At 38.2% G+C, this 27268-nt stretch overlaps 1 protein-coding gene across 2 annotated transcripts in view; it reads right to left on the reverse strand.

Moving 5' to 3' along the window:
• The window catches only part of LOC129842338 (protein ENTREP3-like), a 192656-nt gene that overhangs the window by 102648 nt on the left and 62740 nt on the right, over nucleotides 1-27268 (reverse strand). For both annotated transcript variants that reach the window (XM_055910857.1, XM_055910858.1), the window contains 2 exons: nucleotides 20856-20963; nucleotides 20531-20691 (listed from right to left, as the gene is read on the reverse strand). In XM_055910857.1, the coding sequence (XP_055766832.1) occupies nucleotides 20531-20691; nucleotides 20856-20963 (269 nt within the window). The remainder of the gene's footprint in view (nucleotides 1-20530; nucleotides 20692-20855; nucleotides 20964-27268) is intronic.

Here is a 27268-nt window from a genome sequence, read left to right on the forward strand (position 1 = left end):
ACTATACATGTTGATGAGAACTAGAACCCTCACAGTACTGTACAGTGTGAGTGATTATACTATACATGTTGATGAGAACTACAACCCTCACAGTACTGTACAGTATGAGTGATTATACTATACATGTTGATGAGAACTACAACCCTCACAGTACTGTACAGTATGAGTGATTATACTATACATGTTGATGAGAACTAGAACCCTCACAGTACTGTACAGTATGAATGATTATACTATACATGATGAGGACTAGAACCCTCACAGAACTGTACAGTATGAGTGATTATACTATACATGTTGATGAGAACTAGAACCCTCACAGTACTGTACAGTATGAGTGATTATTCTATACATGTTGATGAGAACTAGAACCCTCACAGTACTGTACAGTATGAGTGATTATACTATACATGTTGATGAGACCTAGAACCCTCACAGTACTGTACAGTATGAGTGATTATACTATACATGTTGATGAGAACTAGAACCCTCACAGTACTGTACAGTATGAGTGATTATACTACATGTTGATGAGAACTAGAATCCTCACAGTACTGTACAGTATGAGTTATTATACTATACATGTTGATGAGAACTAGAACCCTCACAGTACTGTACAGTATGAGTGATTATACTATACATGTTGATGAGAAGTAGAATCGTCACAGTACTGTACAGTATGAGTGATTATACTATACATGTTGATGAGAACTACAACCCTCACAGTACTGTACAGTATGAGTGATTATACTATACATGTTGATGAGAACTAGAACCCTCACAGTACTGTACAGTATGAGTGATTATACTATACATGTTGATGAGAACTGGAACCCTCACAGTACTGTACAGTATGAGTGATTATACTATACATGTTGATGAGAACTGGAACCCTCACAGTACTGTACAGTATGAGTGATTATACTATACATGTTGATGAGAACTACAACCCTCACAGTACTGTACAGTATGAGTGTTATACTATACATGTTGATGAGAACTAGAACCCTCACAGTACTGTACAGTATGAGTGATTATACTATACATGTTGATGAGAACTAGAACCCTCACAGTACTGTACAGTATGAGTGATTATACTACATGTTGATGAGAACTAGAATCCTCACAGTACTGTACAGTATGAGTGATTATACTATACATGTTGATGAGAACTAGAACCCTCACAGTACTGTACAGTATGAGTGATTATACTATACATGTTGATGAGAACTAGAATCGTCACAGTACTGTACAGTATGAGTGATTATACTATACATGTTGATGAGAACTAGAACCCTCACAGTACTGTACAGTATGAGTGATTAAACTATACATGTTGATGAGAACTAGAACCCTCACAGTACTGTACAGTATGAGTGATTATACTATACATGTTGATGAGAACTAGAACCCTCACAGTACTGTACAGTATGAGTGATTATACTATACATGTTGATGAGAACTAGAACCCTCACAGTACTGTACAGTATGAGTTATTATACTATACATGTTGATGAGAACTAGAACCCTCACAGTACTGTACAGTGTGAGTGATTATACTATACATGTTGATGAGAACTACAACCCTCACAGTACTGTACAGTATGAGTGATTATAATATTCATGTTGATGAGAACTAGGACCCTCACAGTACTGTACAGTATGAGTGATTATACTACATGTTGATGAGAACTAGAACCCTCACAGTACTGTACAGTATGAGTGATTATACTATACATGTTGATGGGAACTAGAACCCTCACAGTACTGTACAGTATGAATGATTATACTATACATGTTGATGAGAACTAGAACCCTCACAGAACTGTACAGTATGAGTGATTATACTATACATGTTGATGAGAACTAGAACCCTCACAGTACTGTACAGTATGAGTGATTATTCTATACATGTTGATGAGAACTAGAATCCTCACAGTCCTGTACAGTATGAGTGATTATACTATACATGTTGATGAGAACTAGAACCCTCACAGTACTGTACAGTATGAGTGATTATACTATACATGTTGATGAGAACTAGAATCGTCACAGTACTGTACAGTATGAGTGATTATACTATACATGTTGATGAGAACTAGAACCCTCACAGTACTGTACAGTATGAGTGATTATACTTTACATGTTGATGAGAACTAGAACCCTCACAGTACTGTACAGTGTGAGTGATTATACTATACATGTTGATGAGAACTAGAACCCTCACAGTACTGTACAGTGTGAGTGATTATACTATACATGTTGATGAGAACTACAACCCTCACAGTACTGTACAGTATGAGTGATTATACTATACATGTTGATGAGAACTAGAACCCTCACAGTACTGTACAGTATGAATGATTATACTATACATGATGAGGACTAGAACCCTCACAGAACTGTACAGTATGAGTGATTATACTATACATGTTGATGAGAACTAGAACCCTCACAGTACTGTACAGTATGAGTGATTATTCTATACATGTTGATGAGAACTAGAACCCTCACAGTACTGTACAGTATGAGTGATTATACTATACATGTTGATGAGAACTAGAACCCTCACAGTACTGTACAGTATGAGTGATTATACTATACATGTTGATGAGAACTAGAACCCTCACAGTACTGTACAGTATGAGTGATTATACTACATGTTGATGAGAACTAGAATCCTCACAGTACTGTACAGTATGAGTGATTATACTATACATGTTGATGAGAACTAGAACCCTCACAGTACTGTACAGTATGAGTGATTATACTATACATGTTGATGAGAACTGGAACCCTCACAGTACTGTACAGTATGAGTGATTATACTATACATGTTGATGAGAACTACAACCCTCACAGTACTGTACAGTATGAGTGTTATACTATACATGTTGATGAGAACTAGAACCCTCACAGTACTGTACAGTATGAGTGATTATACTATACATGTTGATGAGAACTAGAACCCTCACAGTACTGTACAGTATGAGTGATTATACTATATGTTGATGAGAACTAGAATCCTCACAGTACTGTACAGTATGAGTGATTATTCTATACATGTTGATGAGAACTAGAATCCTCACAGTACTGTACAGTATGAGTGATTATACTATACATGTTGATGAGAACTAGAACCCTCACAGTACTGTACAGTATGAGTGATTATACTATACATGTTGATGAGAACTAGAATCGTCACAGTACTGTACAGTATGAGTGATTATACTATACATGTTGATGAGAACTAGAACCCTCACAGTACTGTACAGTATGAGTGATTATACTTTACATGTTGATGAGAACTAGAACCCTCACAGTACTGTACAGTATGAGTGATTATACTATACATGTTGATGAGAACTAGAACCCTCACAGTACTGTACAGTATGAGTGATTATACTATACATGTTGATGAGAACTAGAACCCTCACAGTACTGTACAGTATGAATGATTATACTATACATGATGAGGACTAGAACCCTCACAGAACTGTACAGTATGAGTGATTATACTATACATGTTGATGAGAACTAGAACCCTCACAGTACTGTACAGTATGAGTGATTATTCTATACATGTTGATGAGAACTAGAACCCTCACAGTACTGTACAGTATGAGTGATTATACTATACATGTTGATGAGAACTAGAACCCTCACAGTACTGTACAGTATGAGTGATTATACTATACATGTTGATGAGAACTAGAACCCTCACAGTACTGTACAGTATGAGTGATTATACTACATGTTGATGAGAACTAGAATCCTCACAGTACTGTACAGTATGAGTGATTATACTATACATGTTGATGAGAACTAGAACCCTCACAGTACTGTACAGTATGAGTGATTATACTATACATGTTGATGAGAACTGGAACCCTCACAGTACTGTACAGTATGAGTGATTATACTATACATGTTGATGAGAACTACAACCCTCACAGTACTGTACAGTATGAGTGTTATACTATACATGTTGATGAGAACTAGAACCCTCACAGTACTGTACAGTATGAGTGATTATACTATACATGTTGATGAGAACTAGAACCCTCACAGTACTGTACAGTATGAGTGATTATACTATACATGTTGATGAGAACTAGAATCCTCACAGTACTGTACAGTATGAGTGATTATACTATACATGTTGATGAGAACTAGAACCCTCACAGTACTGTACAGTATGAGTGATTATACTATACATGTTGATGAGAACTAGAATCGTCACAGTACTGTACAGTATGAGTGATTATACTATACATGTTGATGAGAACTAGAACCCTCACAGTACTGTACAGTATGAGTGATTAAACTATACATGTTGATGAGAACTAGAAACCTCACAGTACTGTACAGTATGAGTGATTATACTATACATGTTGATGAGAACTAGAACCCTCACAGTACTGTACAGTATGAGTGATTATACTATACATGTTGATGAGAACTAGAACCCTCACAGTACTGTACAGTATGAGTTATTATACTATACATGTTGATGAGAACTAGAACCCTTACAGTACTGTACGGTATGAGTGATTATACTATACATGTTGATGAGAACTAGAACCCACACAGTACTGTACAGTATGAGTGATTATACTATACATGTTGATGAGAACTAGAACCCTCACAGTACTGTACAGTGTGAGTGATTATACTATACATGTTGATGAGAACTACAACAATCACAGCACTGTACAGTATGAGTGATTATACTATACATGTTGATGAGAACTAGAATCCTCACAGTACTGTACAGTATGATTGATTATACTATACATGTTGATGAGAACTAGAACCCTCACAGTACTGTACAGTATGAGTGATTATTCTATACATGTTGATGAGAACTAGAACCCTCACAGTACTGTACAGTATGAGTGATTATACTATACATGTTGATGAGAACTAGAACCCTCACAGTACTGTACAGTATGAGTGATTATACTATACATGTTGATGAGAACTAGAACCCTCACAGTACTGTACAGTATGAGTGATTATACTACATGTTGATGAGAACTAGAATCCTCACAGTACTGTACAGTATGAGTGATTATACTATACATGTTGATGAGAACTAGAACCCTCACAGTACTGTACAGTATGAGTGATTATACTATACATGTTGATGAGAACTGGAACCCTCACAGTACTGTACAGTATGAGTGATTATACTATACATGTTGATGAGAACTACAACCCTCACAGTACTGTACAGTATGAGTGTTATACTATACATGTTGATGAGAACTAGAACCCTCACAGTACTGTACAGTATGAGTGATTATACTATACATGTTGATGAGAACTAGAACCCTCACAGTACTGTACAGTATGAGTGATTATACTACATGTTGATGAGAACTAGAATCCTCACAGTACTGTACAGTATGAGTGATTATTCTATACATGTTGATGAGAACTAGAATCCTCACAGTACTGTACAGTATGAGTGATTATACTATACATGTTGATGAGAACTAGAACCCTCACAGTACTGTACAGTATGAGTGATTATACTATACATGTTGATGAGAACTAGAATCGTCACAGTACTGTACAGTATGAGTGATTATACTATACATGTTGATGAGAACTAGAACCCTCACAGTACTGTACAGTATGAGTGATTATACTTTACATGTTGATGAGAACTAGAACCCTCACAGTACTGTACAGTATGAGTGATTATACTATACATGTTGATGAGAACTAGAACCCTCACAGTACTGTACAGTATGAGTGATTATACTATACATGTTGATGAGAACTAGAACCCTCACAGTACTGTACAGTATGAATGATTATACTATACATGATGAGGACTAGAACCCTCACAGAACTGTACAGTATGAGTGATTATACTATACATGTTGATGAGAACTAGAACCCTCACAGTCTGTACAGTATGAGTGATTATTCTATACATGTTGATGAGAACTAGAACCCTCACAGTACTGTACAGTATGAGTGATTATACTATACATGTTGATGAGAACTAGAACCCTCACAGTACTGTACAGTATGAGTGATTATACTATACATGTTGATGAGAACTAGAACCCTCACAGTACTGTACAGTATGAGTGATTATACTACATGTTGATGAGAACTAGAATCCTCACAGTACTGTACAGTATGAGTGATTATACTATACATGTTGATGAGAACTAGAACCCTCACAGTACTGTACAGTATGAGTGATTATACTATACATGTTGATGAGAACTGGAACCCTCACAGTACTGTACAGTATGAGTGATTATACTATACATGTTGATGAGAACTACAACCCTCACAGTACTGTACAGTATGAGTGTTATACTATACATGTTGATGAGAACTAGAACCCTCACAGTACTGTACAGTATGAGTGATTATACTATACATGTTGATGAGAACTAGAACCCTCACAGTACTGTACAGTATGAGTGATTATACTACATGTTGATGAGAACTAGAATCCTCACAGTACTGTACAGTATGAGTGATTATACTATACATGTTGATGAGAACTAGAACCCTCACAGTACTGTACAGTATGAGTGATTATACTATACATGTTGATGAGAACTAGAATCGTCACAGTACTGTACAGTATGAGTGATTATACTATACATGTTGATGAGAACTAGAACCCTCACAGTACTGTACAGTATGAGTGATTAAACTATACATGTTGATGAGAACTAGAACCCTCACAGTACTGTACAGTATGAGTGATTATACTATACATGTTGATGAGAACTAGAACCCTCACAGTACTGTACAGTATGAGTGATTATACTATACATGTTGATGAGAACTAGAACCCTCACAGTACTGTACAGTATGAGTTATTATACTATACATGTTGATGAGAACTAGAACCCTTACAGTACTGTACGGTATGAGTGATTATACTATACATGTTGATGAGAACTAGAACCCACACAGTACTGTACAGTATGAGTGATTATACTATACATGTTGATGAGAACTAGAACCCTCACAGTACTGTACAGTGTGAGTGATTATACTATACATGTTGATGAGAACTACAACCCTCACAGTACTGTACAGTATGAGTGATTATAATATTCATGTTGATGAGAACTAGGACCCTCACAGTACTGTACAGTATGAGTGATTATACTACATGTTGATGAGAACTAGAACCCTCACAGTACTGTACAGTATGAGTGATTATACTATACATTTTGATGAGAACTAGAACCCTCACCGTACTGTACAGTATGAGTGATTATACTATACATGTTGATGAGAACTAGGACCCTCACAGTACTGTACAGTATGAGTGATTATACTATACATGTTGATGAGAACTAGAACCCTCACAGTACTGTACAGTATGAGTGATTATACTATACATGTTGATGAGAACTAGAATCCTCACATTACTGTACAGTATGAGTGATTATACTATACATGTTGATGAGAACTACAACCCTCACAGTACTGTACAGTATGAGTGATTATACTATACATGTTGATGAGAACTAGGACCCTCACAGTACTGTACAGTATGAGTGATTATACTACATGTTGATGAGAACTAGAACCCTCACAGTACTGTACAGTATGAGTGATTATACTATACATGTTGATGAGAACTAGAACCCTCACAGTACTGTACAGTATGAATGATTATACTATACATGATGAGGACTAGAACCCTCATAGAACTGTACAGTATGAGTGATTATACTATACATGTTGATGAGAACTAGAACCCTCACAGTACTGTACAGTATGAGTGATTATTCTATACATGTTGATGGGAACTAGAACCCTCACAGTACTGTACAGTATGAGTGATTATACTATACATGTTGATGAGAACTAGAACCCTCACAGTACTGTACAGTATGAGTGATTATACTATACATGTTGATGAGAACTAGAATCCTCACAGTACTGTACAGTATGAGTGATTATACTATACATGTTGATGAGAACTACAACCCTCACAGTACTGTACAGTATGAGTGATTATACTATACATGTTGATGAGAACTAGGACCCTCACAGTACTGTACAGTATGAGTGATTATACTACATGTTGATGAGAACTAGAACCCTCACAGTACTGTACAGTATGAGTGATTATACTATACATGTTGATGAGAACTAGAACCCTCACAGTACTGTACAGTATGAATGATTATACTATACATGATGAGGACTAGAACCCTCACAGTACTGTACAGTATGAGTTATTATACTATACATGTTGATGAGAACTAGAACCCTCACAGTACTGTACAGTATGAGTGATTATACTATACATGTTGATGAGAACTAGAACCCTCACAGTACTGTACAGTATGAGTGATTATACTATACATGTTGATGAGAACTAGAACCCTCACAGTACTGTACAGTATGAGTGATTATACTATACATGTTGATGAGAACTAGAACCCTCACAGTACTGTACAGTATGACTGATTATACTATACATGTTGATGAGAACTAGAACCCTCACAGTACTGTACAGTATGAGTGATTATACTATACATGTTGATGAGAACTAGAACCCTCACAGTACTGTACAGTATGAGTTATTATACTATACATGTTGATGAGAACTAGAACCCTTACAGTACTGTACAGTATGAGTGATTATACTATACATGTTGATGAGAACTACAACCCTCACAGTACTGTACAGTATGAGTGATTATACTATACATGTTGATGAGAACTAGAACCCTCACAGTACTGTACAGTATGAGTGATTATACTATACATGATGAGGACTAGAACCCTCATAGAACTGTACAGTATGAGTGATTATACTATACATGTTGATGAGAACTAGAACCCTCACAGTACTGTACAGTATGAGTGATTATTCTATACATGTTGATGGGAACTAGAACCCTCACAGTACTGTACAGTATGAGTGATTATACTATACATGTTGATGAGAACTAGAACCCTCACAGTACTGTACAGTATGAGTGATTATACTATACATGTTGATGAGAACTAGAATCCTCACAGTACTGTACAGTATGAGTGATTATACTATACATGTTGATGAGAACTACAACCCTCACAGTACTGTACAGTATGAGTGATTATACTATACATGTTGATGAGAACTAGGACCCTCACAGTACTGTACAGTATGAGTGATTATACTACATGTTGATGAGAACTAGAATCCTCACAGTACTGTACAGTATGAGTGATTATACTATACATGTTGATGAGAACTAGAACCCTCACAGTACTGTACAGTATGAGTGATTATACTATACATGTTGATGAGAACTAGAATCGTCACAGTACTGTACAGTATGAGTGATTATACTATACATGTTGATGAGAACTAGAACCCTCACAGTACTGTACAGTATGAGTGATTAAACTATACATGTTGATGAGAACTAGAACCCTCACAGTACTGTACAGTATGAGTGATTATACTATACATGTTGATGAGAACTATAACCCTCACAGTACTGTACAGTATGAGTGATTATACTATACATGTTGATGAGAACTAGAACCCTCACAGTACTGTACAGTATGAGTTATTATACTATACATGTTGATGAGAACTAGAACCCTTACAGTACTGTACGGTATGAGTGATTATACTATACATGTTGATGAGAACTAGAACCCTCACAGTACTGTACAGTATGAGTGATTATACTATACATGTTGATGAGAACTAGAACCCTCACAGTACTGTAGAGTGTGAGTGATTATACTATACATGTTGATGAGAACTACAACCCTCACAGTACTGTACAGTATGAGTGATTATACTATACATGTTGATGAGAACTAGAACCCTCACAGTACTGTACAGTATGAGTGATTATACTATACATGTTGATGAGAACTAGAACCCTCACAGTACTGTACAGTATGAGTGATTATACTATACATGTTGATGAGAACTAGAACCCTCACAGTACTGTACAGTATGAATGATTATACTATACATGATGAGGACTAGAACCCTCACAGAACTGTACAGTATGAGTGATTATACTATACATGTTGATGAGAACTAGAACCCTCACAGTACTGTACAGTATGAGTGATTATTCTATACATGTTGATGAGAACTAGAACCCTCACAGTACTGTACAGTATGAGTGATTATACTATACATGTTGATGAGAACTAGAACCCTCACAGTACTGTACAGTATGAGTGATTATACTATACATGTTGATGAGAACTAGAACCCTCACAGTACTGTACAGTATGAGTGATTATACTACATGTTGATGAGAACTAGAATCCTCACAGTACTGTACAGTATGAGTGATTATACTATACATGTTGATGAGAACTAGAACCCTCACAGTACTGTACAGTATGAGTGATTATACTATACATGTTGATGAGAACTGGAACCCTCACAGTACTGTACAGTATGAGTGATTATACTATACATGTTGATGAGAACTACAACCCTCACAGTACTGTACAGTATGAGTGTTATACTATACATGTTGATGAGAACTAGAACCCTCACAGTACTGTACAGTATGAGTGATTATACTATACATGTTGATGAGAACTAGAACCCTCACAGTACTGTACAGTATGAGTGATTATACTACATGTTGATGAGAACTAGAATCCTCACAGTACTGTACAGTATGAGTGATTATACTATACATGTTGATGAGAACTAGAACCCTCACAGTACTGTACAGTATGAGTGATTATACTATACATGTTGATGAGAACTAGAATCGTCACAGTACTGTACAGTATGAGTGATTATACTATACATGTTGATGAGAACTAGAACCCTCACAGTACTGTACAGTATGAGTGATTAAACTATACATGTTGATGAGAACTAGAACCCTCACAGTACTGTACAGTATGAGTGATTATACTATACATGTTGATGAGAACTAGAACCCTCACAGTACTGTACAGTATGAGTGATTATACTATACATGTTGATGAGAACTAGAACCCTCACAGTACTGTACAGTATGAGTTATTATACTATACATGTTGATGAGAACTAGAACCCTTACAGTACTGTACGGTATGAGTGATTATACTATACATGTTGATGAGAACTAGAACCCACACAGTACTGTACAGTATGAGTGATTATACTATACATGTTGATGAGAACTAGAACCCTCACAGTACTGTACAGTGTGAGTGATTATACTATACATGTTGATGAGAACTACAACAATCACAGCACTGTACAGTATGAGTGATTATACTATACATGTTGATGAGAACTACAACCCTCACAGTACTGTACAGTATGAGTGTTATACTATACATGTTGATGAGAACTAGAACCCTCACAGTACTGTACAGTGTGAGTGATTATACTATACATGTTGATGAGAACTAGAACCCTCACAGTACTGTACAGTGTGAGTGATTATACTATACATGTTGATGAGAACTACAACCCTCACAGTACTGTACAGTATGAGTGATTATAATATTCATGTTGATGAGAACTAGGACCCTCACAGTACTGTACAGTATGAGTGATTATACTACATGTTGATTAGAACTAGAACCCTCACAGTACTGTACAGTATGAGTGATTATACTATACATGTTGATGAGAACTAGAACCCTCACCGTACTGTACAGTATGAGTGATTATACTATACATGTTGATGAGAACTAGGACCCTCACAGTACTGTACAGTATGAGTGATTATACTATACATGTTGATGAGAACTAGAACCCTCACAGTACTGTACAGTATGAGTGATTATACTATACATGTTGATGAGAACTAGAATCCTCACAGTACTGTACAGTATGAGTGATTATACTATACATGTTGATGAGAACTACAACCCTCACAGTACTGTACAGTATGAGTGATTATACTATACATGTTGATGAGAACTAGGACCCTCACAGTACTGTACAGTATGAGTGATTATACTACATGTTGATGAGAACTAGAACCCTCACAGTACTGTACAGTATGAGTGATTATACTATACATGTTGATGAGAACTAGAACCCTCACAGTACTGTACAGTATGAATGATTATACTATACATGATGAGGACTAGAACCCTCATAGAACTGTACAGTATGAGTGATTATACTATACATGTTGATGAGAACTAGAACCCTCACAGTACTGTACAGTATGAGTGATTATTCTATACATGTTGATGGGAACTAGAACCCTCACAGTACTGTACAGTATGAGTGATTATACTATACATGTTGATGAGAACTAGAACCCTCACAGTACTGTACATTATGAGTGATTATACTATACATGTTGATGAGAACTAGAATCCTCACAGTACTGTACAGTATGAGTGATTATACTATACATGTTGATGAGAACTACAACCCTCACAGTACTGTACAGTATGAGTGATTATACTATACATGTTGATGAGAACTAGGACCCTCACAGTACTGTACAGTATGAGTGATTATACTACATGTTGATGAGAACTAGAACCCTCACAGTACTGTACAGTATGAGTGATTATACTATACATGTTGATGAGAACTAGAACCCTCACAGTACTGTACAGTATGAATGATTATACTATACATGATGAGGACTAGAACCCTCACAGTACTGTACAGTATGAGTTATTATACTATACATGTTGATGAGAACTAGAACCCTCACAGTACTGTACAGTATGAGTGATTATACTATACATGTTGATGAGAACTAGAACCCTCACAGTACTGTACAGTATGAGTGATTATACTATACATGTTGATGAGAACTAGAACCCTCACAGTACTGTACAGTATGAGTGATTATACTATACATGTTGATGAGAACTAGAACCCTCACAGTACTGTACAGTATGACTGATTATACTATACATGTTGATGAGAACTAGAACCCTCACAGTACTGTACAGTATGAGTGATTATACTATACATGTTGATGAGAACTAGAACCCTCACAGTACTGTACAGTATGAGTTATTATACTATACATGTTGATGAGAACTAGAACCCTTACAGTACTGTACAGTATGAGTGATTATACTATACATGTTGATGAGAACTACAACCCTCACAGTACTGTACAGTATGAGTGATTATACTATACATGTTGATGAGAACTAGAACCCTCACAGTACTGTACAGTATGAGTGATTATACTATACATGATGAGGACTAGAACCCTCATAGAACTGTACAGTATGAGTGATTATACTATACATGTTGATGAGAACTAGAACCCTCACAGTACTGTACAGTATGAGTGATTATTCTATACATGTTGATGGGAACTAGAACCCTCACAGTACTGTACAGTATGAGTGATTATACTATACATGTTGATGAGAACTAGAACCCTCACAGTACTGTACAGTATGAGTGATTATACTATACATGTTGATGAGAACTACAACCCTCACAGTACTGTACAGTATGAGTGATTTTACTATACATGTTGATGAGAACTAGGACCCTCACAGTACTGTACAGTATGAGTGATTATACTACATGTTGATGAGAACTAGAATCCTCACAGTACTGTACAGTATGAGTGATTATACTATACATGTTGATGAGAACTAGAACCCTCACAGTACTGTACAGTATGAGTGATTATACTATACATGTTGATGAGAACTAGAATCGTCACAGTACTGTACAGTATGAGTGATTATACTATACATGTTGATGAGAACTAGAACCCTCACAGTACTGTACAGTATGAGTGATTAAACTATACATGTTGATGAGAACTAGAACCCTCACAGTACTGTACAGTATGAGTGATTATACTATACATGTTGATGAGAACTATAACCCTCACAGTACTGTACAGTATGAGTGATTATACTATACATGTTGATGAGAACTAGAACCCTCACAGTACTGTACAGTATGAGTTATTATACTATACATGTTGATGAGAACTAGAACCCTTACAGTACTGTACGGTATGAGTGATTATACTATACATGTTGATGAGAACTAGAACCCTCACAGTACTGTACAGTATGAGTGATTATACTATACATGTTGATGAGAACTAGAACCCTCACAGTACTGTAGAGTGTGAGTGATTATACTATACATGTTGATGAGAACTACAACCCTCACAGTACTGTACAGTATGAGTGATTATACTATACATGTTGATGAGAACTACAACCCTCACAGTACTGTACAGTATGAGTGTTATACTATACATGTTGATGAGAACTAGAACCCTCACAGTACTGTACAGTGTGAGTGATTATACTATACATGTTGATGAGAACTAGAACCCTCACAGTACTGTACAGTGTGAGTGATTATACTATACATGTTGATGAGAACTACAACCCTCAGAGTACGGTACAGTATGAGTGATTATACTATACATGTTGATGAGAACTAGAACCCTCACCGTACTGTACAGTGTGAGTGATTATACTATACATGTTGATGAGAACTACAACCCTCACAGTACTGTACAGTATGAGTGATTATAATATACATGTTGATGAGAACTAGGACCCTCACAGTACTGTACAGTATGAGTGATTATTCTATACATGTTGATGGGAACTAGAACCCTCACAGTACTGTACAGTATGAGTGATTATACTATACATGTTGATGAGAACTAGAACCCTCACAGTACTGTACAGTATGAGTGATTATACTATACATGTTGATGAGAACTAGAATCCTCACAGTACTGTACAGTATGAGTGATTATACTATACATGTTGATGAGAACTACAACCCTCACAGTACTGTACAGTATGAGTGATTATACTATACATGTTGATGAGAACTAGGACCCTCACAGTACTGTACAGTATGAGTGATTATACTACATGTTGATGAGAACTAGAACCCTCACAGTACTGTACAGTATGAGTGATTATACTATACATGTTGATGAGAACTAGAACCCTCACAGTACTGTACAGTATGAATGATTATACTATACATGATGAGGACTAGAACCCTCACAGTACTGTACAGTATGAGTTATTATACTATACATGTTGATGAGAAGTAGAACCCTCACAGTACTGTACAGTATGAATGATTATACTATACATGATGAGGACTAGAACCCTCATAGAACTGTACAGTATGAGTGATTATACTATACATGTTGATGAGAACTAGAACCCTCACAGTACTGTACAGTATGAGTGATTATTCTATACATGTTGATGGGAACTAGAACCCTCACAGTACTGTACAGTATGAGTGATTATACTATACATGTTGATGAGAACTAGAACCCTCACAGTACTGTACAGTATGAGTGATTATACTATACATGTTGATGAGAACTAGAATCCTCACAGTACTGTACAGTATGAGTGATTATACTATACATGTTGATGAGAACTACAACCCTCACAGTACTGTACAGTATGAGTGATTATACTATACATGTTGATGAGAACTAGGACCCTCACAGTACTGTACAGTATGAGTGATTATACTACATGTTGATGAGAACTAGAACCCTCACAGTACTGTACAGTATGAGTGATTATACTATACATGTTGATGAGAACTAGAACCCTCACAGTACTGTACAGTATGAATGATTATACTATACATGATGAGGACTAGAACCCTCACAGTACTGTACAGTATGAGTTATTATACTATACATGTTGATGAGAAGTAGAACCCTCACAGTACTGTACAGTATGAGTGATTATACTATACATGTTGATGAGAACTAGAACCCTCACAGTACTGTACAGTATGAGTGATTATACTATACATGTTGATGAGAACTAGAACCCTCACAGTACTGTACAGTATGAGTGATTATACTATACATGTTGATGAGAACTAGAACCCTCACAGTACTGTACAGTATGACTGATTATACTATACATGTTGATGAGAACTAGAACCCTCACAGTACTGTACAGTATGAGTGATTATACTATACATGTTGATGAGAACTAGAACCCTCACAGTACTGTACAGTATGAGTTATTATACTATACATGTTGATGAGAACTAGAACCCTCACAGTACTGTACAGTGTGAGTGATTATACTATACATGTTGATGAGAACTACAACCCTCACAGTACTGTACAGTATGAGTGATTATACTATACATGTTGATGAGAACTAGAACCCTCACAGTACTGTACAGTGTGAGTGATTATACTATACATGTTGATGAGAACTAGGACCCTCACAGTACTGTACAGTATGAGTGATTATACTACATGTTGATGAGAACTAGAACCCTCACAGTACTGTACAGTATGAGTGATTATACTATACATGTTGATGAGAACTACAACCCTCACAGTACGGTACAGTATGAGTGATTATACTATACATGTTGATGAGAACTAGAACCCTCACAGTACTGTACAGTATGAGTGATTATAATATACATGTTGATGAGAACTAGAACCTTCACAGTACTGTACAGTATGAGTGATTATACTATACATGTTGATGAGAACTAGAACCCTCACAGTACTGTACAGTATGAGTGATTATGCTATACATGTTGATGAGAACTAGAACCCTCACAGTCCTGTACAGTATGAGTTATTATACTATACATGTTGATGAGAACTAGAACCCTTACAGTACTGTACAGTATGAGTGATTATACTATACATGTTGATGAGAACTAGAACCCTCACAGTACTGTACAGTATGAGTGATTATACTATACATGTTGATGAGAACTAGAACCCTCACAGTACTGTACAGTGTGAGTGATTATACTATACATGTTGATGAGAACTACAACCCTCACAGTACTGTACAGTATGAGTGATTATACTATACATGTTGATGAGAACTACAACCCTCACAGTACTGTACAGTATGAGTGTTATACTATACATGTTGATGAGAACTAGAACCCTCACAGTACTGTACAGTGTGAGTGATTATACTATACATGTTGATGAGAACTAGGACCCTCACAGTACTGTACAGTATGAGTGATTATACTACATGTTGATGAGAACTAGAACCCTCACAGTACTGTACAGTATGAGTGATTATACTATACATGTTGATGAGAACTAGAACCCTCACAGTACTGTACAGTATGAATGATTATACTATACATGATGAGGGCTAGAACCCTCACAGAACTGTACAGTATGAGTGATTATACTACATGTTGATGAGAACTAGAACCCTCACAGTACTGTACAGTGTGAGTGATTATACTATACATGTTGATGAGAACTAGAACCCTCACAGTACTGTACAGTATGAGTGATTATTCTATACATGTTGATGAGAACTAGAACCCTCACAGTACTGTACAGTATGAGTGATTATACTATACATGTTGATGAGAACTAGAACCCTCACAGTACTGTACAGTATGAGTGATTATACTATACATGTTGATGAGAACTAGAACCCTCACAGTACTGTACAGTATGAGTGATTATACTATACATGTTGATGAGAACTACAACCCTCACAGTACTGTACAGCGTGAGTGATTATACTATACATGTTGATGAGAACTACAACCCTCACAGTACTGTACAGTATGAGTGATTATACTATACATGTTGATGAGAACTACAACCCTCACAGTACTGTACAGTATGAGTGATTATACTATACATGTTGATGAGAACTACAACCCTTACAGTACTGTACAGTATGAGTGTTATACTATACATGTTGATGAGAACTAGAACCCTCACAGTACTGTACAGTGTGAGTGATTATACTATACATGTTGATGAGAACTAGAACCCTCACAGTACTGTACAGTGTGAGTGATTATACTATACATGTTGATGAGAACTACAACCCTCACAGTACGGTACAGTATGAGTGATTATACTATACATGTTGATGAGAACTAGAACCCTCACAGTACTGTACAGTATGAGTGATTATACTATACATGTTGATGAGAACTATAACCCTCACAGTACTGTACAGTGTGAGTGATTATACTATACATGTTGATGAGAACTAGAACCCTCACAGTACTGTACAGTATGAGTGATTATACTATACATGTTGATGAGAACTAGAACCCTCACAGTACTGTACAGTATGAGTGATTATACTATACATGTTGATGAGAACTACAACCCTCACAGTACTGTACAGTGTGAGTGATTTTACTATACATGTTGATGAGAACTAGGACCCTCACAGTACTGTACAGTATGAGTGATTATACTATACATGTTGATGAGAACTAGAACCCTCACAGTACTGTACAGTGTGAGTGATTATACTATACATGTTGATGAGAACTAGAACCCTCACAGTACTGTACAGTGTGAGTGATTATACTATACATGTTGATGAGAACTAGAACCCTAACAGTACTGTACAGTGTGAGTGATTATACTATACATGTTGATGAGAACTAGAACCCTCACAGTACTGTACAGTATGAGTGATTATACTATACATGTTGATGAGAACTAGAACCCTCACAGTACTGTACAGTATGAGTGTTATACTATACATGTTGATGAGAACTAGAACCCTCACAGTACTGTACAGTGTGAGTGATTATACTATACATGTTGATGAGAACTAGGACCCTCACAGTACTGTACAGTATGAGTGATTATACTACATGTTGATGAGAACTAGAACCCTCACAGTACTGTACAGTATGAGTGATTATACTATACATGTTGATGAGAACTAGAACCCTCACAGTACTGTACAGTATGAATGATTATACTATACATGATGAGGACTAGAACCCTCACAGAACTGTACAGTATGAGTGATTATACTATACATGTTGATGATAACTAGAACCCTCACAGTACTGTACAGTATGAGTGATTATACTATACATGTTGATGAGAACTAGAATCCTCACAGTACTGTACAGTATGAGTGATTATACTATACATGATGAGGACTAGAACCCTCACAGAACTGTACAGTATTAGTGATTAAACTATACATGTTGATGAGAACTAGAACCCTCACAGTACTGTACAGTATGAGTGATTATACTATACATGATGAGGACTAGAACCCTCACAGAACTGTACAGTATGAGTGATTATACTATACATGTTGATGAGAACTAGAACCCTCACAGTACTGTACAGTATGAGTGATTATACTATACATGCTGATGAGAACTAGAACCCGCACAGTACTGTACAGTGTGAGTGATTATACTATACATGATGAGAACTAGAACCCTCACAGTACTGTACAGTGTGAGTGATTATACTATACATGTTGATGAGAACTAGAACCCTCACAGTACTGTACAGTATGAGTGATTATACTATACATGTTGATGAGAACTACAACCCTCACAGTACTGTACAGTGTGAGTGATTATACTATACATGTTGATGAGAACTAGGACCCTCACAGTACTGTACAGTATGAGTGATTATACTATACATGTTGATGAGAACTAGAACCCTCACAGTACTGTACAGTGTGAGTGATTATACTATACATGTTGATGAGAACTAGAACCCTCACAGTACTGTACAGTGTGAGTGATTATACTATACATGTTGATGAGAACTAGAACCCTAACAGTACTGTACAGTGTGAGTGATTATACTATACATGTTGATGAGAACTAGAACCCTCACAGTACTGTACAGTGTGAGTGATTATACTACATGTTGATGAGAACTAGAACCCTCACAGTACTGTACAGTGTGAGTGATTATACTATACATGTTGATGAGAACTAGAACCCTCACAGTACTGTACAGTGTGAGTGATTATACTATACATGATGAGGACTAGAACCCTCACAGTACTGTACAGTGTGAGTGATTATACTAAACATGTTGATGATGGTTTTTTGTAATTATTATTGCAGCCCTGGAATTTCTCGAATTTGATTTTTTGTTTCAACTTTTTATTTTTTATAAGTAAATTACTATTTGCAAAGATATAGAAAAAATTAAGGTTATTTAAGCAAATTGCTGCATTTCTGATTCATTCGTGTTACATATATTTTAGTACAGTCAATAAAGTGAAAAGGTGTTATTCTTATTCTTTAATGAAATACTGATTTATGTGACAAACATTCAAACTTCAAAGAGAAAAGTTGATAATGTATGTAATGCTCCCTGTTAGTGTTTTGAGGTCAGTGTGTTATGAGTGACAATGTATGCTTTCTGTGTGAGAACTGTTGCCAGTGTTATGGTCAAACAAGCTTATTTTGAGACATGTATGAAGTGTTTTGGTGGTTTGAGTGAGTTTTGGAGGTGAGATTAAGTGTTTGGCCAAGATGCATGTTGGTAATGCAGACTCTGTGAAGAGTTTTGAAAAAGTGGCTTCAGTATTGACCAATGCTTGTTAGCAATTGAAGAAAAACTGTAACAAATGTGTTTCTTGCATATCCCAACTCCCCCTGAGACACACGCAGGGAGTGGGGTCACAGCCAGGGTCACCATTGTCCAGCGCACCTGGAGCAATTAGGGTTAAGTGCAATGCTCAAGGGCACAGCAACATATTTATCACCTTGTCAGGTCTGGAATTCGAACCAGCAACCCCAACGCTCTAACCTTCAGGCTACCTGTGTGTGTGTTATTACCTCTGTGCGTCTGTCTCAGAGCTGCAGGTGTATTCAGGGGGGTAGTAGGGGGGCGGAGGAATGGGCGGGACAAACTCCTCAAAGTCCATGATGTTGGTCAGGAAGGCGTCCTGAGGAGTGGTGCATTCTGGGTTGACGGAGCGAGAGCGGTGCGGGGCGAGCTAGAGAGAAACAAACAGAGATAGAGGAGGGGAGAAATCATAAGGGATGGATAAAGAAAATATTGTCTGTGTGTGTGTGTGTGTGTGTGTGTGTGTGTGTGTGTGTGTGTGTGTGTGTGTGTGTGTGCGCGTGCGTGCGTGCGTGCGTGCGTGCGTAGACTCACCAGGTGCACTAGGTCCAGTGAGAAGATGTGTATACTACAGGTGACAGTAGAGAGAGTACAGATGATGGTAGAGAGAATACTCAGACCACAAGCACTGAACAACAGGTCCTGGAACAGAGGAGAAGACACTCAGACCACAAGCACTGAACAACAGGTCCTGGAACAGAGGAGAGGACACTCAGACCACAAGCACTGAACAACAGGTCCTGGAACAGAGGAGAGGACACTCAGACCACAAGCACTGAACAACAGGTCCTGGAACAGAGGAGAGGACACTCAGCACGTAACACACAGTCAGGAGGCCAGGGCAGTTAGGAGCAGTTTGGTTACTGTTTGTAATAATTTATACATACTGCAGCGTGCATCAGGTCCCTTGGCTATTACATTATGCTCTGCTTACATCATCTGCATACATTTTTGTCGACGTCAGAAAATGTAGCCCACGTACTCTCAGAGAATATAGACGCCACACACACTGAGCTGTCATAAAACACACATACTGAGCTGTCATTAAACACACACACTGAGCTGTCATAAAACACACACACTGAGCTGTCATAAAACACACACACTGAGCTGTCATAAAACACACATACTGAGCTGTCATTAAACACACACACACTGAGCTGTCATAAAACACACACACTGAGCTGTCATAAAACACACATACTGAGCTGTCATTAAACACACACACACTGAGCTGTCATTAAACACACACACTGAGCTGTCATTAAACACACACACAGAGCTGTCAATAAACACACACACTGAGCTGTCATAAAACACACATACTGAGCTGTCATTAAACACACACACACTGAGCTGTCATTAAACACACACACTGAGCTGTCATTAAACACACACACAGAGCTGTCATTAAACACACACACAGAGCTGTCATTAAACACACAAACACACACACACTGAGCTGTCATTAAACACACAAACTGAGCTGTCATTAAACACACACACAGAGCTGTCATTAAACACACACACAGAGCTGTCATTAAACACACACACACACTGAGCTGTCATTAAACACACACACACACACACACACACACACACACACACACACACACACACACACACACACACACACACACTGAGCTGTCATTAAACACACACACTGAGCTGTCATTAAACACACACACACTGAGCTGTCATTAAACACACACACACACACACATTAAACACACACACTGAACACACACACACTGAGCTGTCAATAAACACACACACTGAACACACACACACTGAGCTGTCATTAAACACACACACGGAGCTGTCATTAAACACACACACACACACACACACACACACACACTGAGCTGTCATTAAACACACACACTGAGCTGTCATTAAACACACACACTGAGCTGTCATTAAACACACACACACTGAGCTGTCATTAAAAACACAAACACACACACACTGAGCTGTCATTAAACACACACACACACACACACACACACACACACACACACACACACACACACACACACACACACACACACACACACACTGAGCTGTCCTTAAACACACACATACACTGAGCTGTCATTAAACACACTCACTGAGCTGTCATTAAACACACACACTGAACTGTCATTAAACACACACACACTGAGCTGTCATTAAACACACACACACACTGAGCTGTCATTAAACACACACACTGAGCTGTCATTAAACACACACACTGAACTGTAATTAAACACACACACACTGTGCTGTCATTAAACACACACACACACTGAGCTGTCATAAACACACACACACACTGAGCTGTCCTTAAACACACACATACACTGAGCTGTCATTAAACACACTCACTGAGCTGTCATTAAACACACACACTGAACTGTCATTAAACACACACACACTGAGCTGTCATTAAACACACACACACACTGAGCTGTCATTAAACACACACACTGAGCTGTCATTAAACACACACACTGAACTGTAATTAAACACACACACACTATGCTGTCATTAAACACACACACACACTGAGCTGTCATAAACACACACACACACTGAGCTGTCCTTAAACACACACATACACTGAGCTGTCATTAAACACACTCACTGAGCTGTCATTAAACACACACACTGAACTGTCATTAAACACACACACACACTGAGCTGTCATTAAACACACACACTGAGCTGTCATTAAACACACACACTGAGCTGTCATTAAACACACATACTGAGCTGTCATTAAACACACACACACTGAGCTGTCATTAAACACACACACTGAGCTGTCATTAAACACACACACAGAGCTGTCATTAAACACACACACTGAGCTGTCATAAAACACACATACTGAGCTGTCATTAAACACACACACACTGAGCTGTCATTAAACACACACACTGAGCTGTCATTAAACACACACACAGAGCTGTCATTAAACACACACACAGAGCTGTCATTAAACACACAAACACACACACACTGAGCTGTCATTAAACACACACACTGAGCTGTCATTAAACACACACACAGAGCTGTCATTAAACACACACACAGAGCTGTCATTAAACACACACACACACTGAGCTGTCATTAAACACACACACACACACACACACACACACACACACACACACACACACACACATACACACACACACACACACACACACACACACAAACACTCTGAGCTGTCATTAAACACACACACTGAGCTGTCATTAAACACACACACACTGAGCTGTCATTAAACACACACACACACACACACAACACACACACTGAACACACACAAACTGAGCTGTCAATAAACACACACACTGAACACACACACACTGAGCTGTCATTAAACACACACACGGAGCTGTCATTAAACACACACACACACACACACACACTGAGCTGTCATTAAACACACACACGGAGCTGTCATTAAACACACACACACACACACACACACACACACACACACACACACATACACACACACACACACACACACACACACACACACACACACACACACACACACACTGAGCTGTCCTTAAACACACACATACACTGAGCTGTCATTAAACACACTCACTGAGCTGTCATTAAACACACACACTGAACTGTAATTAAACACACACACACTGAGCTGTCATTAAACACACACACACACTGAGCTGTCATTAAACACACACACTGAGCTGTCATTAAACACACACACTGAACTGTAATTAAACACACACACACTCTGCTGTCATTAAACACACACACACACTGAGCTGTCATAAACACACACACACACTGAGCTGTCCTTAAACACACACATACACTGAGCTGTCATTAAACACACTCACTGAGCTGTCATTAAACACACACACTGAACTGTCATTAAACACACACACACTGAGCTGTCATTAAACACACACACACACTGAGCTGACATTAAACACACACACTGAGCTGTCATTAAACACACACACTGAACTGTAATTAAACACACACACACTGTGCTGTCATTAAACACACACACACACTGAGCTGTCATAAACACACACACACACTGAGCTGTCCTTAAACACACACATACACTGAGCTGTCATTAAACACACTCACTGAGCTGTCATTAAACACACACACTGAACTGTCATTAAACACACACACACACTGAGCTGTCATTAAACACACACACTGAGCTGTCATTAAACACACACACTGAGCTGTCATTAAACACACACACTGAGCTGTCATTAAACACACACACACACACACACACACACACACACACACACACACATTGAGCTGTCATTAAACACACACACACACTGAGCTGTCATTAAACACACACACACTGAGCTGTCATTAAACACACACACTGAGCTATCATTAAACACACACACACACACACATACACACACACACACACACACTGAGCTGTCATTAAACACACACACACTGAGCTGTCATTAAACACACACACTGAGCTGTCATTAAACACACACACACACACACACACACACACACACACACACACACACACACACACACTGAGCTGTCATTAAACACACACACACACACACGCTGAGCTGTCATTAAACACACACACTGAGCTGTCATTAAACACACACACTGAGCTGTCATTAAACACACACACTCTCACACACACACACACACACACACACACACACACACACACACACACACACACACACACACACACAAACACACACACTGAGCTGTCATTAAACACACACACTGAGCTGTCATTAAACACACACACTGAGCTGTCATTAAACACACACACACTGAGCTGTCATTAAACACACACACACTGAGCTGTCATAAAACACACACACACTGAGCTGTCATTAAACACACACACTGAGCTGTCATTAAACACACACACACTGAGCTGTCATTAAACACACACACACACACACACACACATTAAACACACACACTGAACACACACACACTGAGCTGTCATTAAACACACACATGGAGCTGTCATTAAACACACACACACACACACACACACTGAGCTGTCATTAAACACACACACTGAGCTGTCATTAAACACACACACACTGAGCTGTCATTAAACACACACACACACTGAGCTGTCATTAAACACACACACTGAGCTGTCATTAAACACACACACACTGAGCTGTCATTAAACACACACACACACTGAGCTGTTATTAAACACACACACTGAGCTGTCATTAAACACACACACTGAGCTGTCATTAAACACACAAACACACACACACTGAGCTGTCATTAAACACACACACACACACACACACACACACACACACACACACACACACACACACACACTGAGCTGTCCTTAAACACACACATACACTGAGCTGTCATTAAACACACTCACTGAGCTGTCATTAAACACACACACTGAGCTGTCATTAAACACACACACACTGAGCTGTTATTAAACACACACACACACACACACACACACACACACACACAGACACACACACACACACACACACACACACACACACACACAGAGCTGTCATTAAACACACACACTGAGCTGTCATTAAACACACACACACTGAGCTGTCATTAAACACACACACACACACACACATTAAACACACACACTGAACACACACACACTGAGCTGTCATTAAACACACACACTGAACACACACACACTGAGCTGTCATTAAACACAGACACGGAGCTGTCATTAAACACACACACACACACACACACTGAGCTGTCATTAAACACACACATTGAGCTGTCATTAAACACACACACACTGAGCTGTCATTAAAAACACACACACACACTGAGCTGTCATTAAACACACACACTGAGCTGTCATTAAACACACACACACTGAGCTGTCATTAAACACACACACACACTGAGCTGTCATTAAACACACACACTGAGCTGTCAATAAACACACACACTGAGCTGTCATTAAACACACACACTGAGCTGTCATTAAACACACAAGCACACACACACTGAGCTGTCATTAAACACACACACACACACACACACACACACACACACACACACACACACACACACACACACACACACACACACACACACACTGAGCTGTCCTTAAACACACACATACACTGAGCTGTCATTAAACACACTCACTGAGCTGTCATTAAACACACACACTGAACTGTCATTAAACACACACACACTGAGCTGTCATTAAACACACACACAGACTGAGCTGTCATAAACACACACACACACTGAGATGTCATTAAACACACACACACATTGAGCTGTCATTAAACACACACACTGAGCTGTCATTAAACACACACACACTGAGCTTTCATTAAACACACACACTGAGCTGTCATTAAACACACACACTGAGCTGTCATTAAACACACACACACTGAGCTGTCATTAAACACACACACTGAGCTGTCATTAAACACACACACACACACACACACACACACACACACACACACACACACACACACACACACACACACACACTGAGCTGTCATTAAACACACACACTGAGCTGTCATTAAACACACACACTGAGCTGCCATTAAACACATACACACTGAGCTGTCATTAAACACACACACTGAGCTGTCATTAAACACACAAACACTGAGCTGGCATTAAACACACACACACACACACACACACACACACACACACACACACACACACACACACACACACACACACACACACTGAGCTCTCATTAATCACACTCACTGAGCTGTCATTAAACACACACACTGAGCTGTCATTAAACATACACACTTAGCTGTCATTAAACACACACACTGAGCTGTCATTAAACACACACACGGAGCTGTCATTAAACACACACACACACACACACACACACTGAGCTGTCATTAAACACACACACGGAGCTGTCATTAAACACA

This window comes from Salvelinus fontinalis, unplaced genomic scaffold, assembly GCF_029448725.1.
Source record: "Salvelinus fontinalis isolate EN_2023a unplaced genomic scaffold, ASM2944872v1 scaffold_0033, whole genome shotgun sequence".
Classification (NCBI taxonomy): domain Eukaryota; kingdom Metazoa; phylum Chordata; class Actinopteri; order Salmoniformes; family Salmonidae; genus Salvelinus; species Salvelinus fontinalis.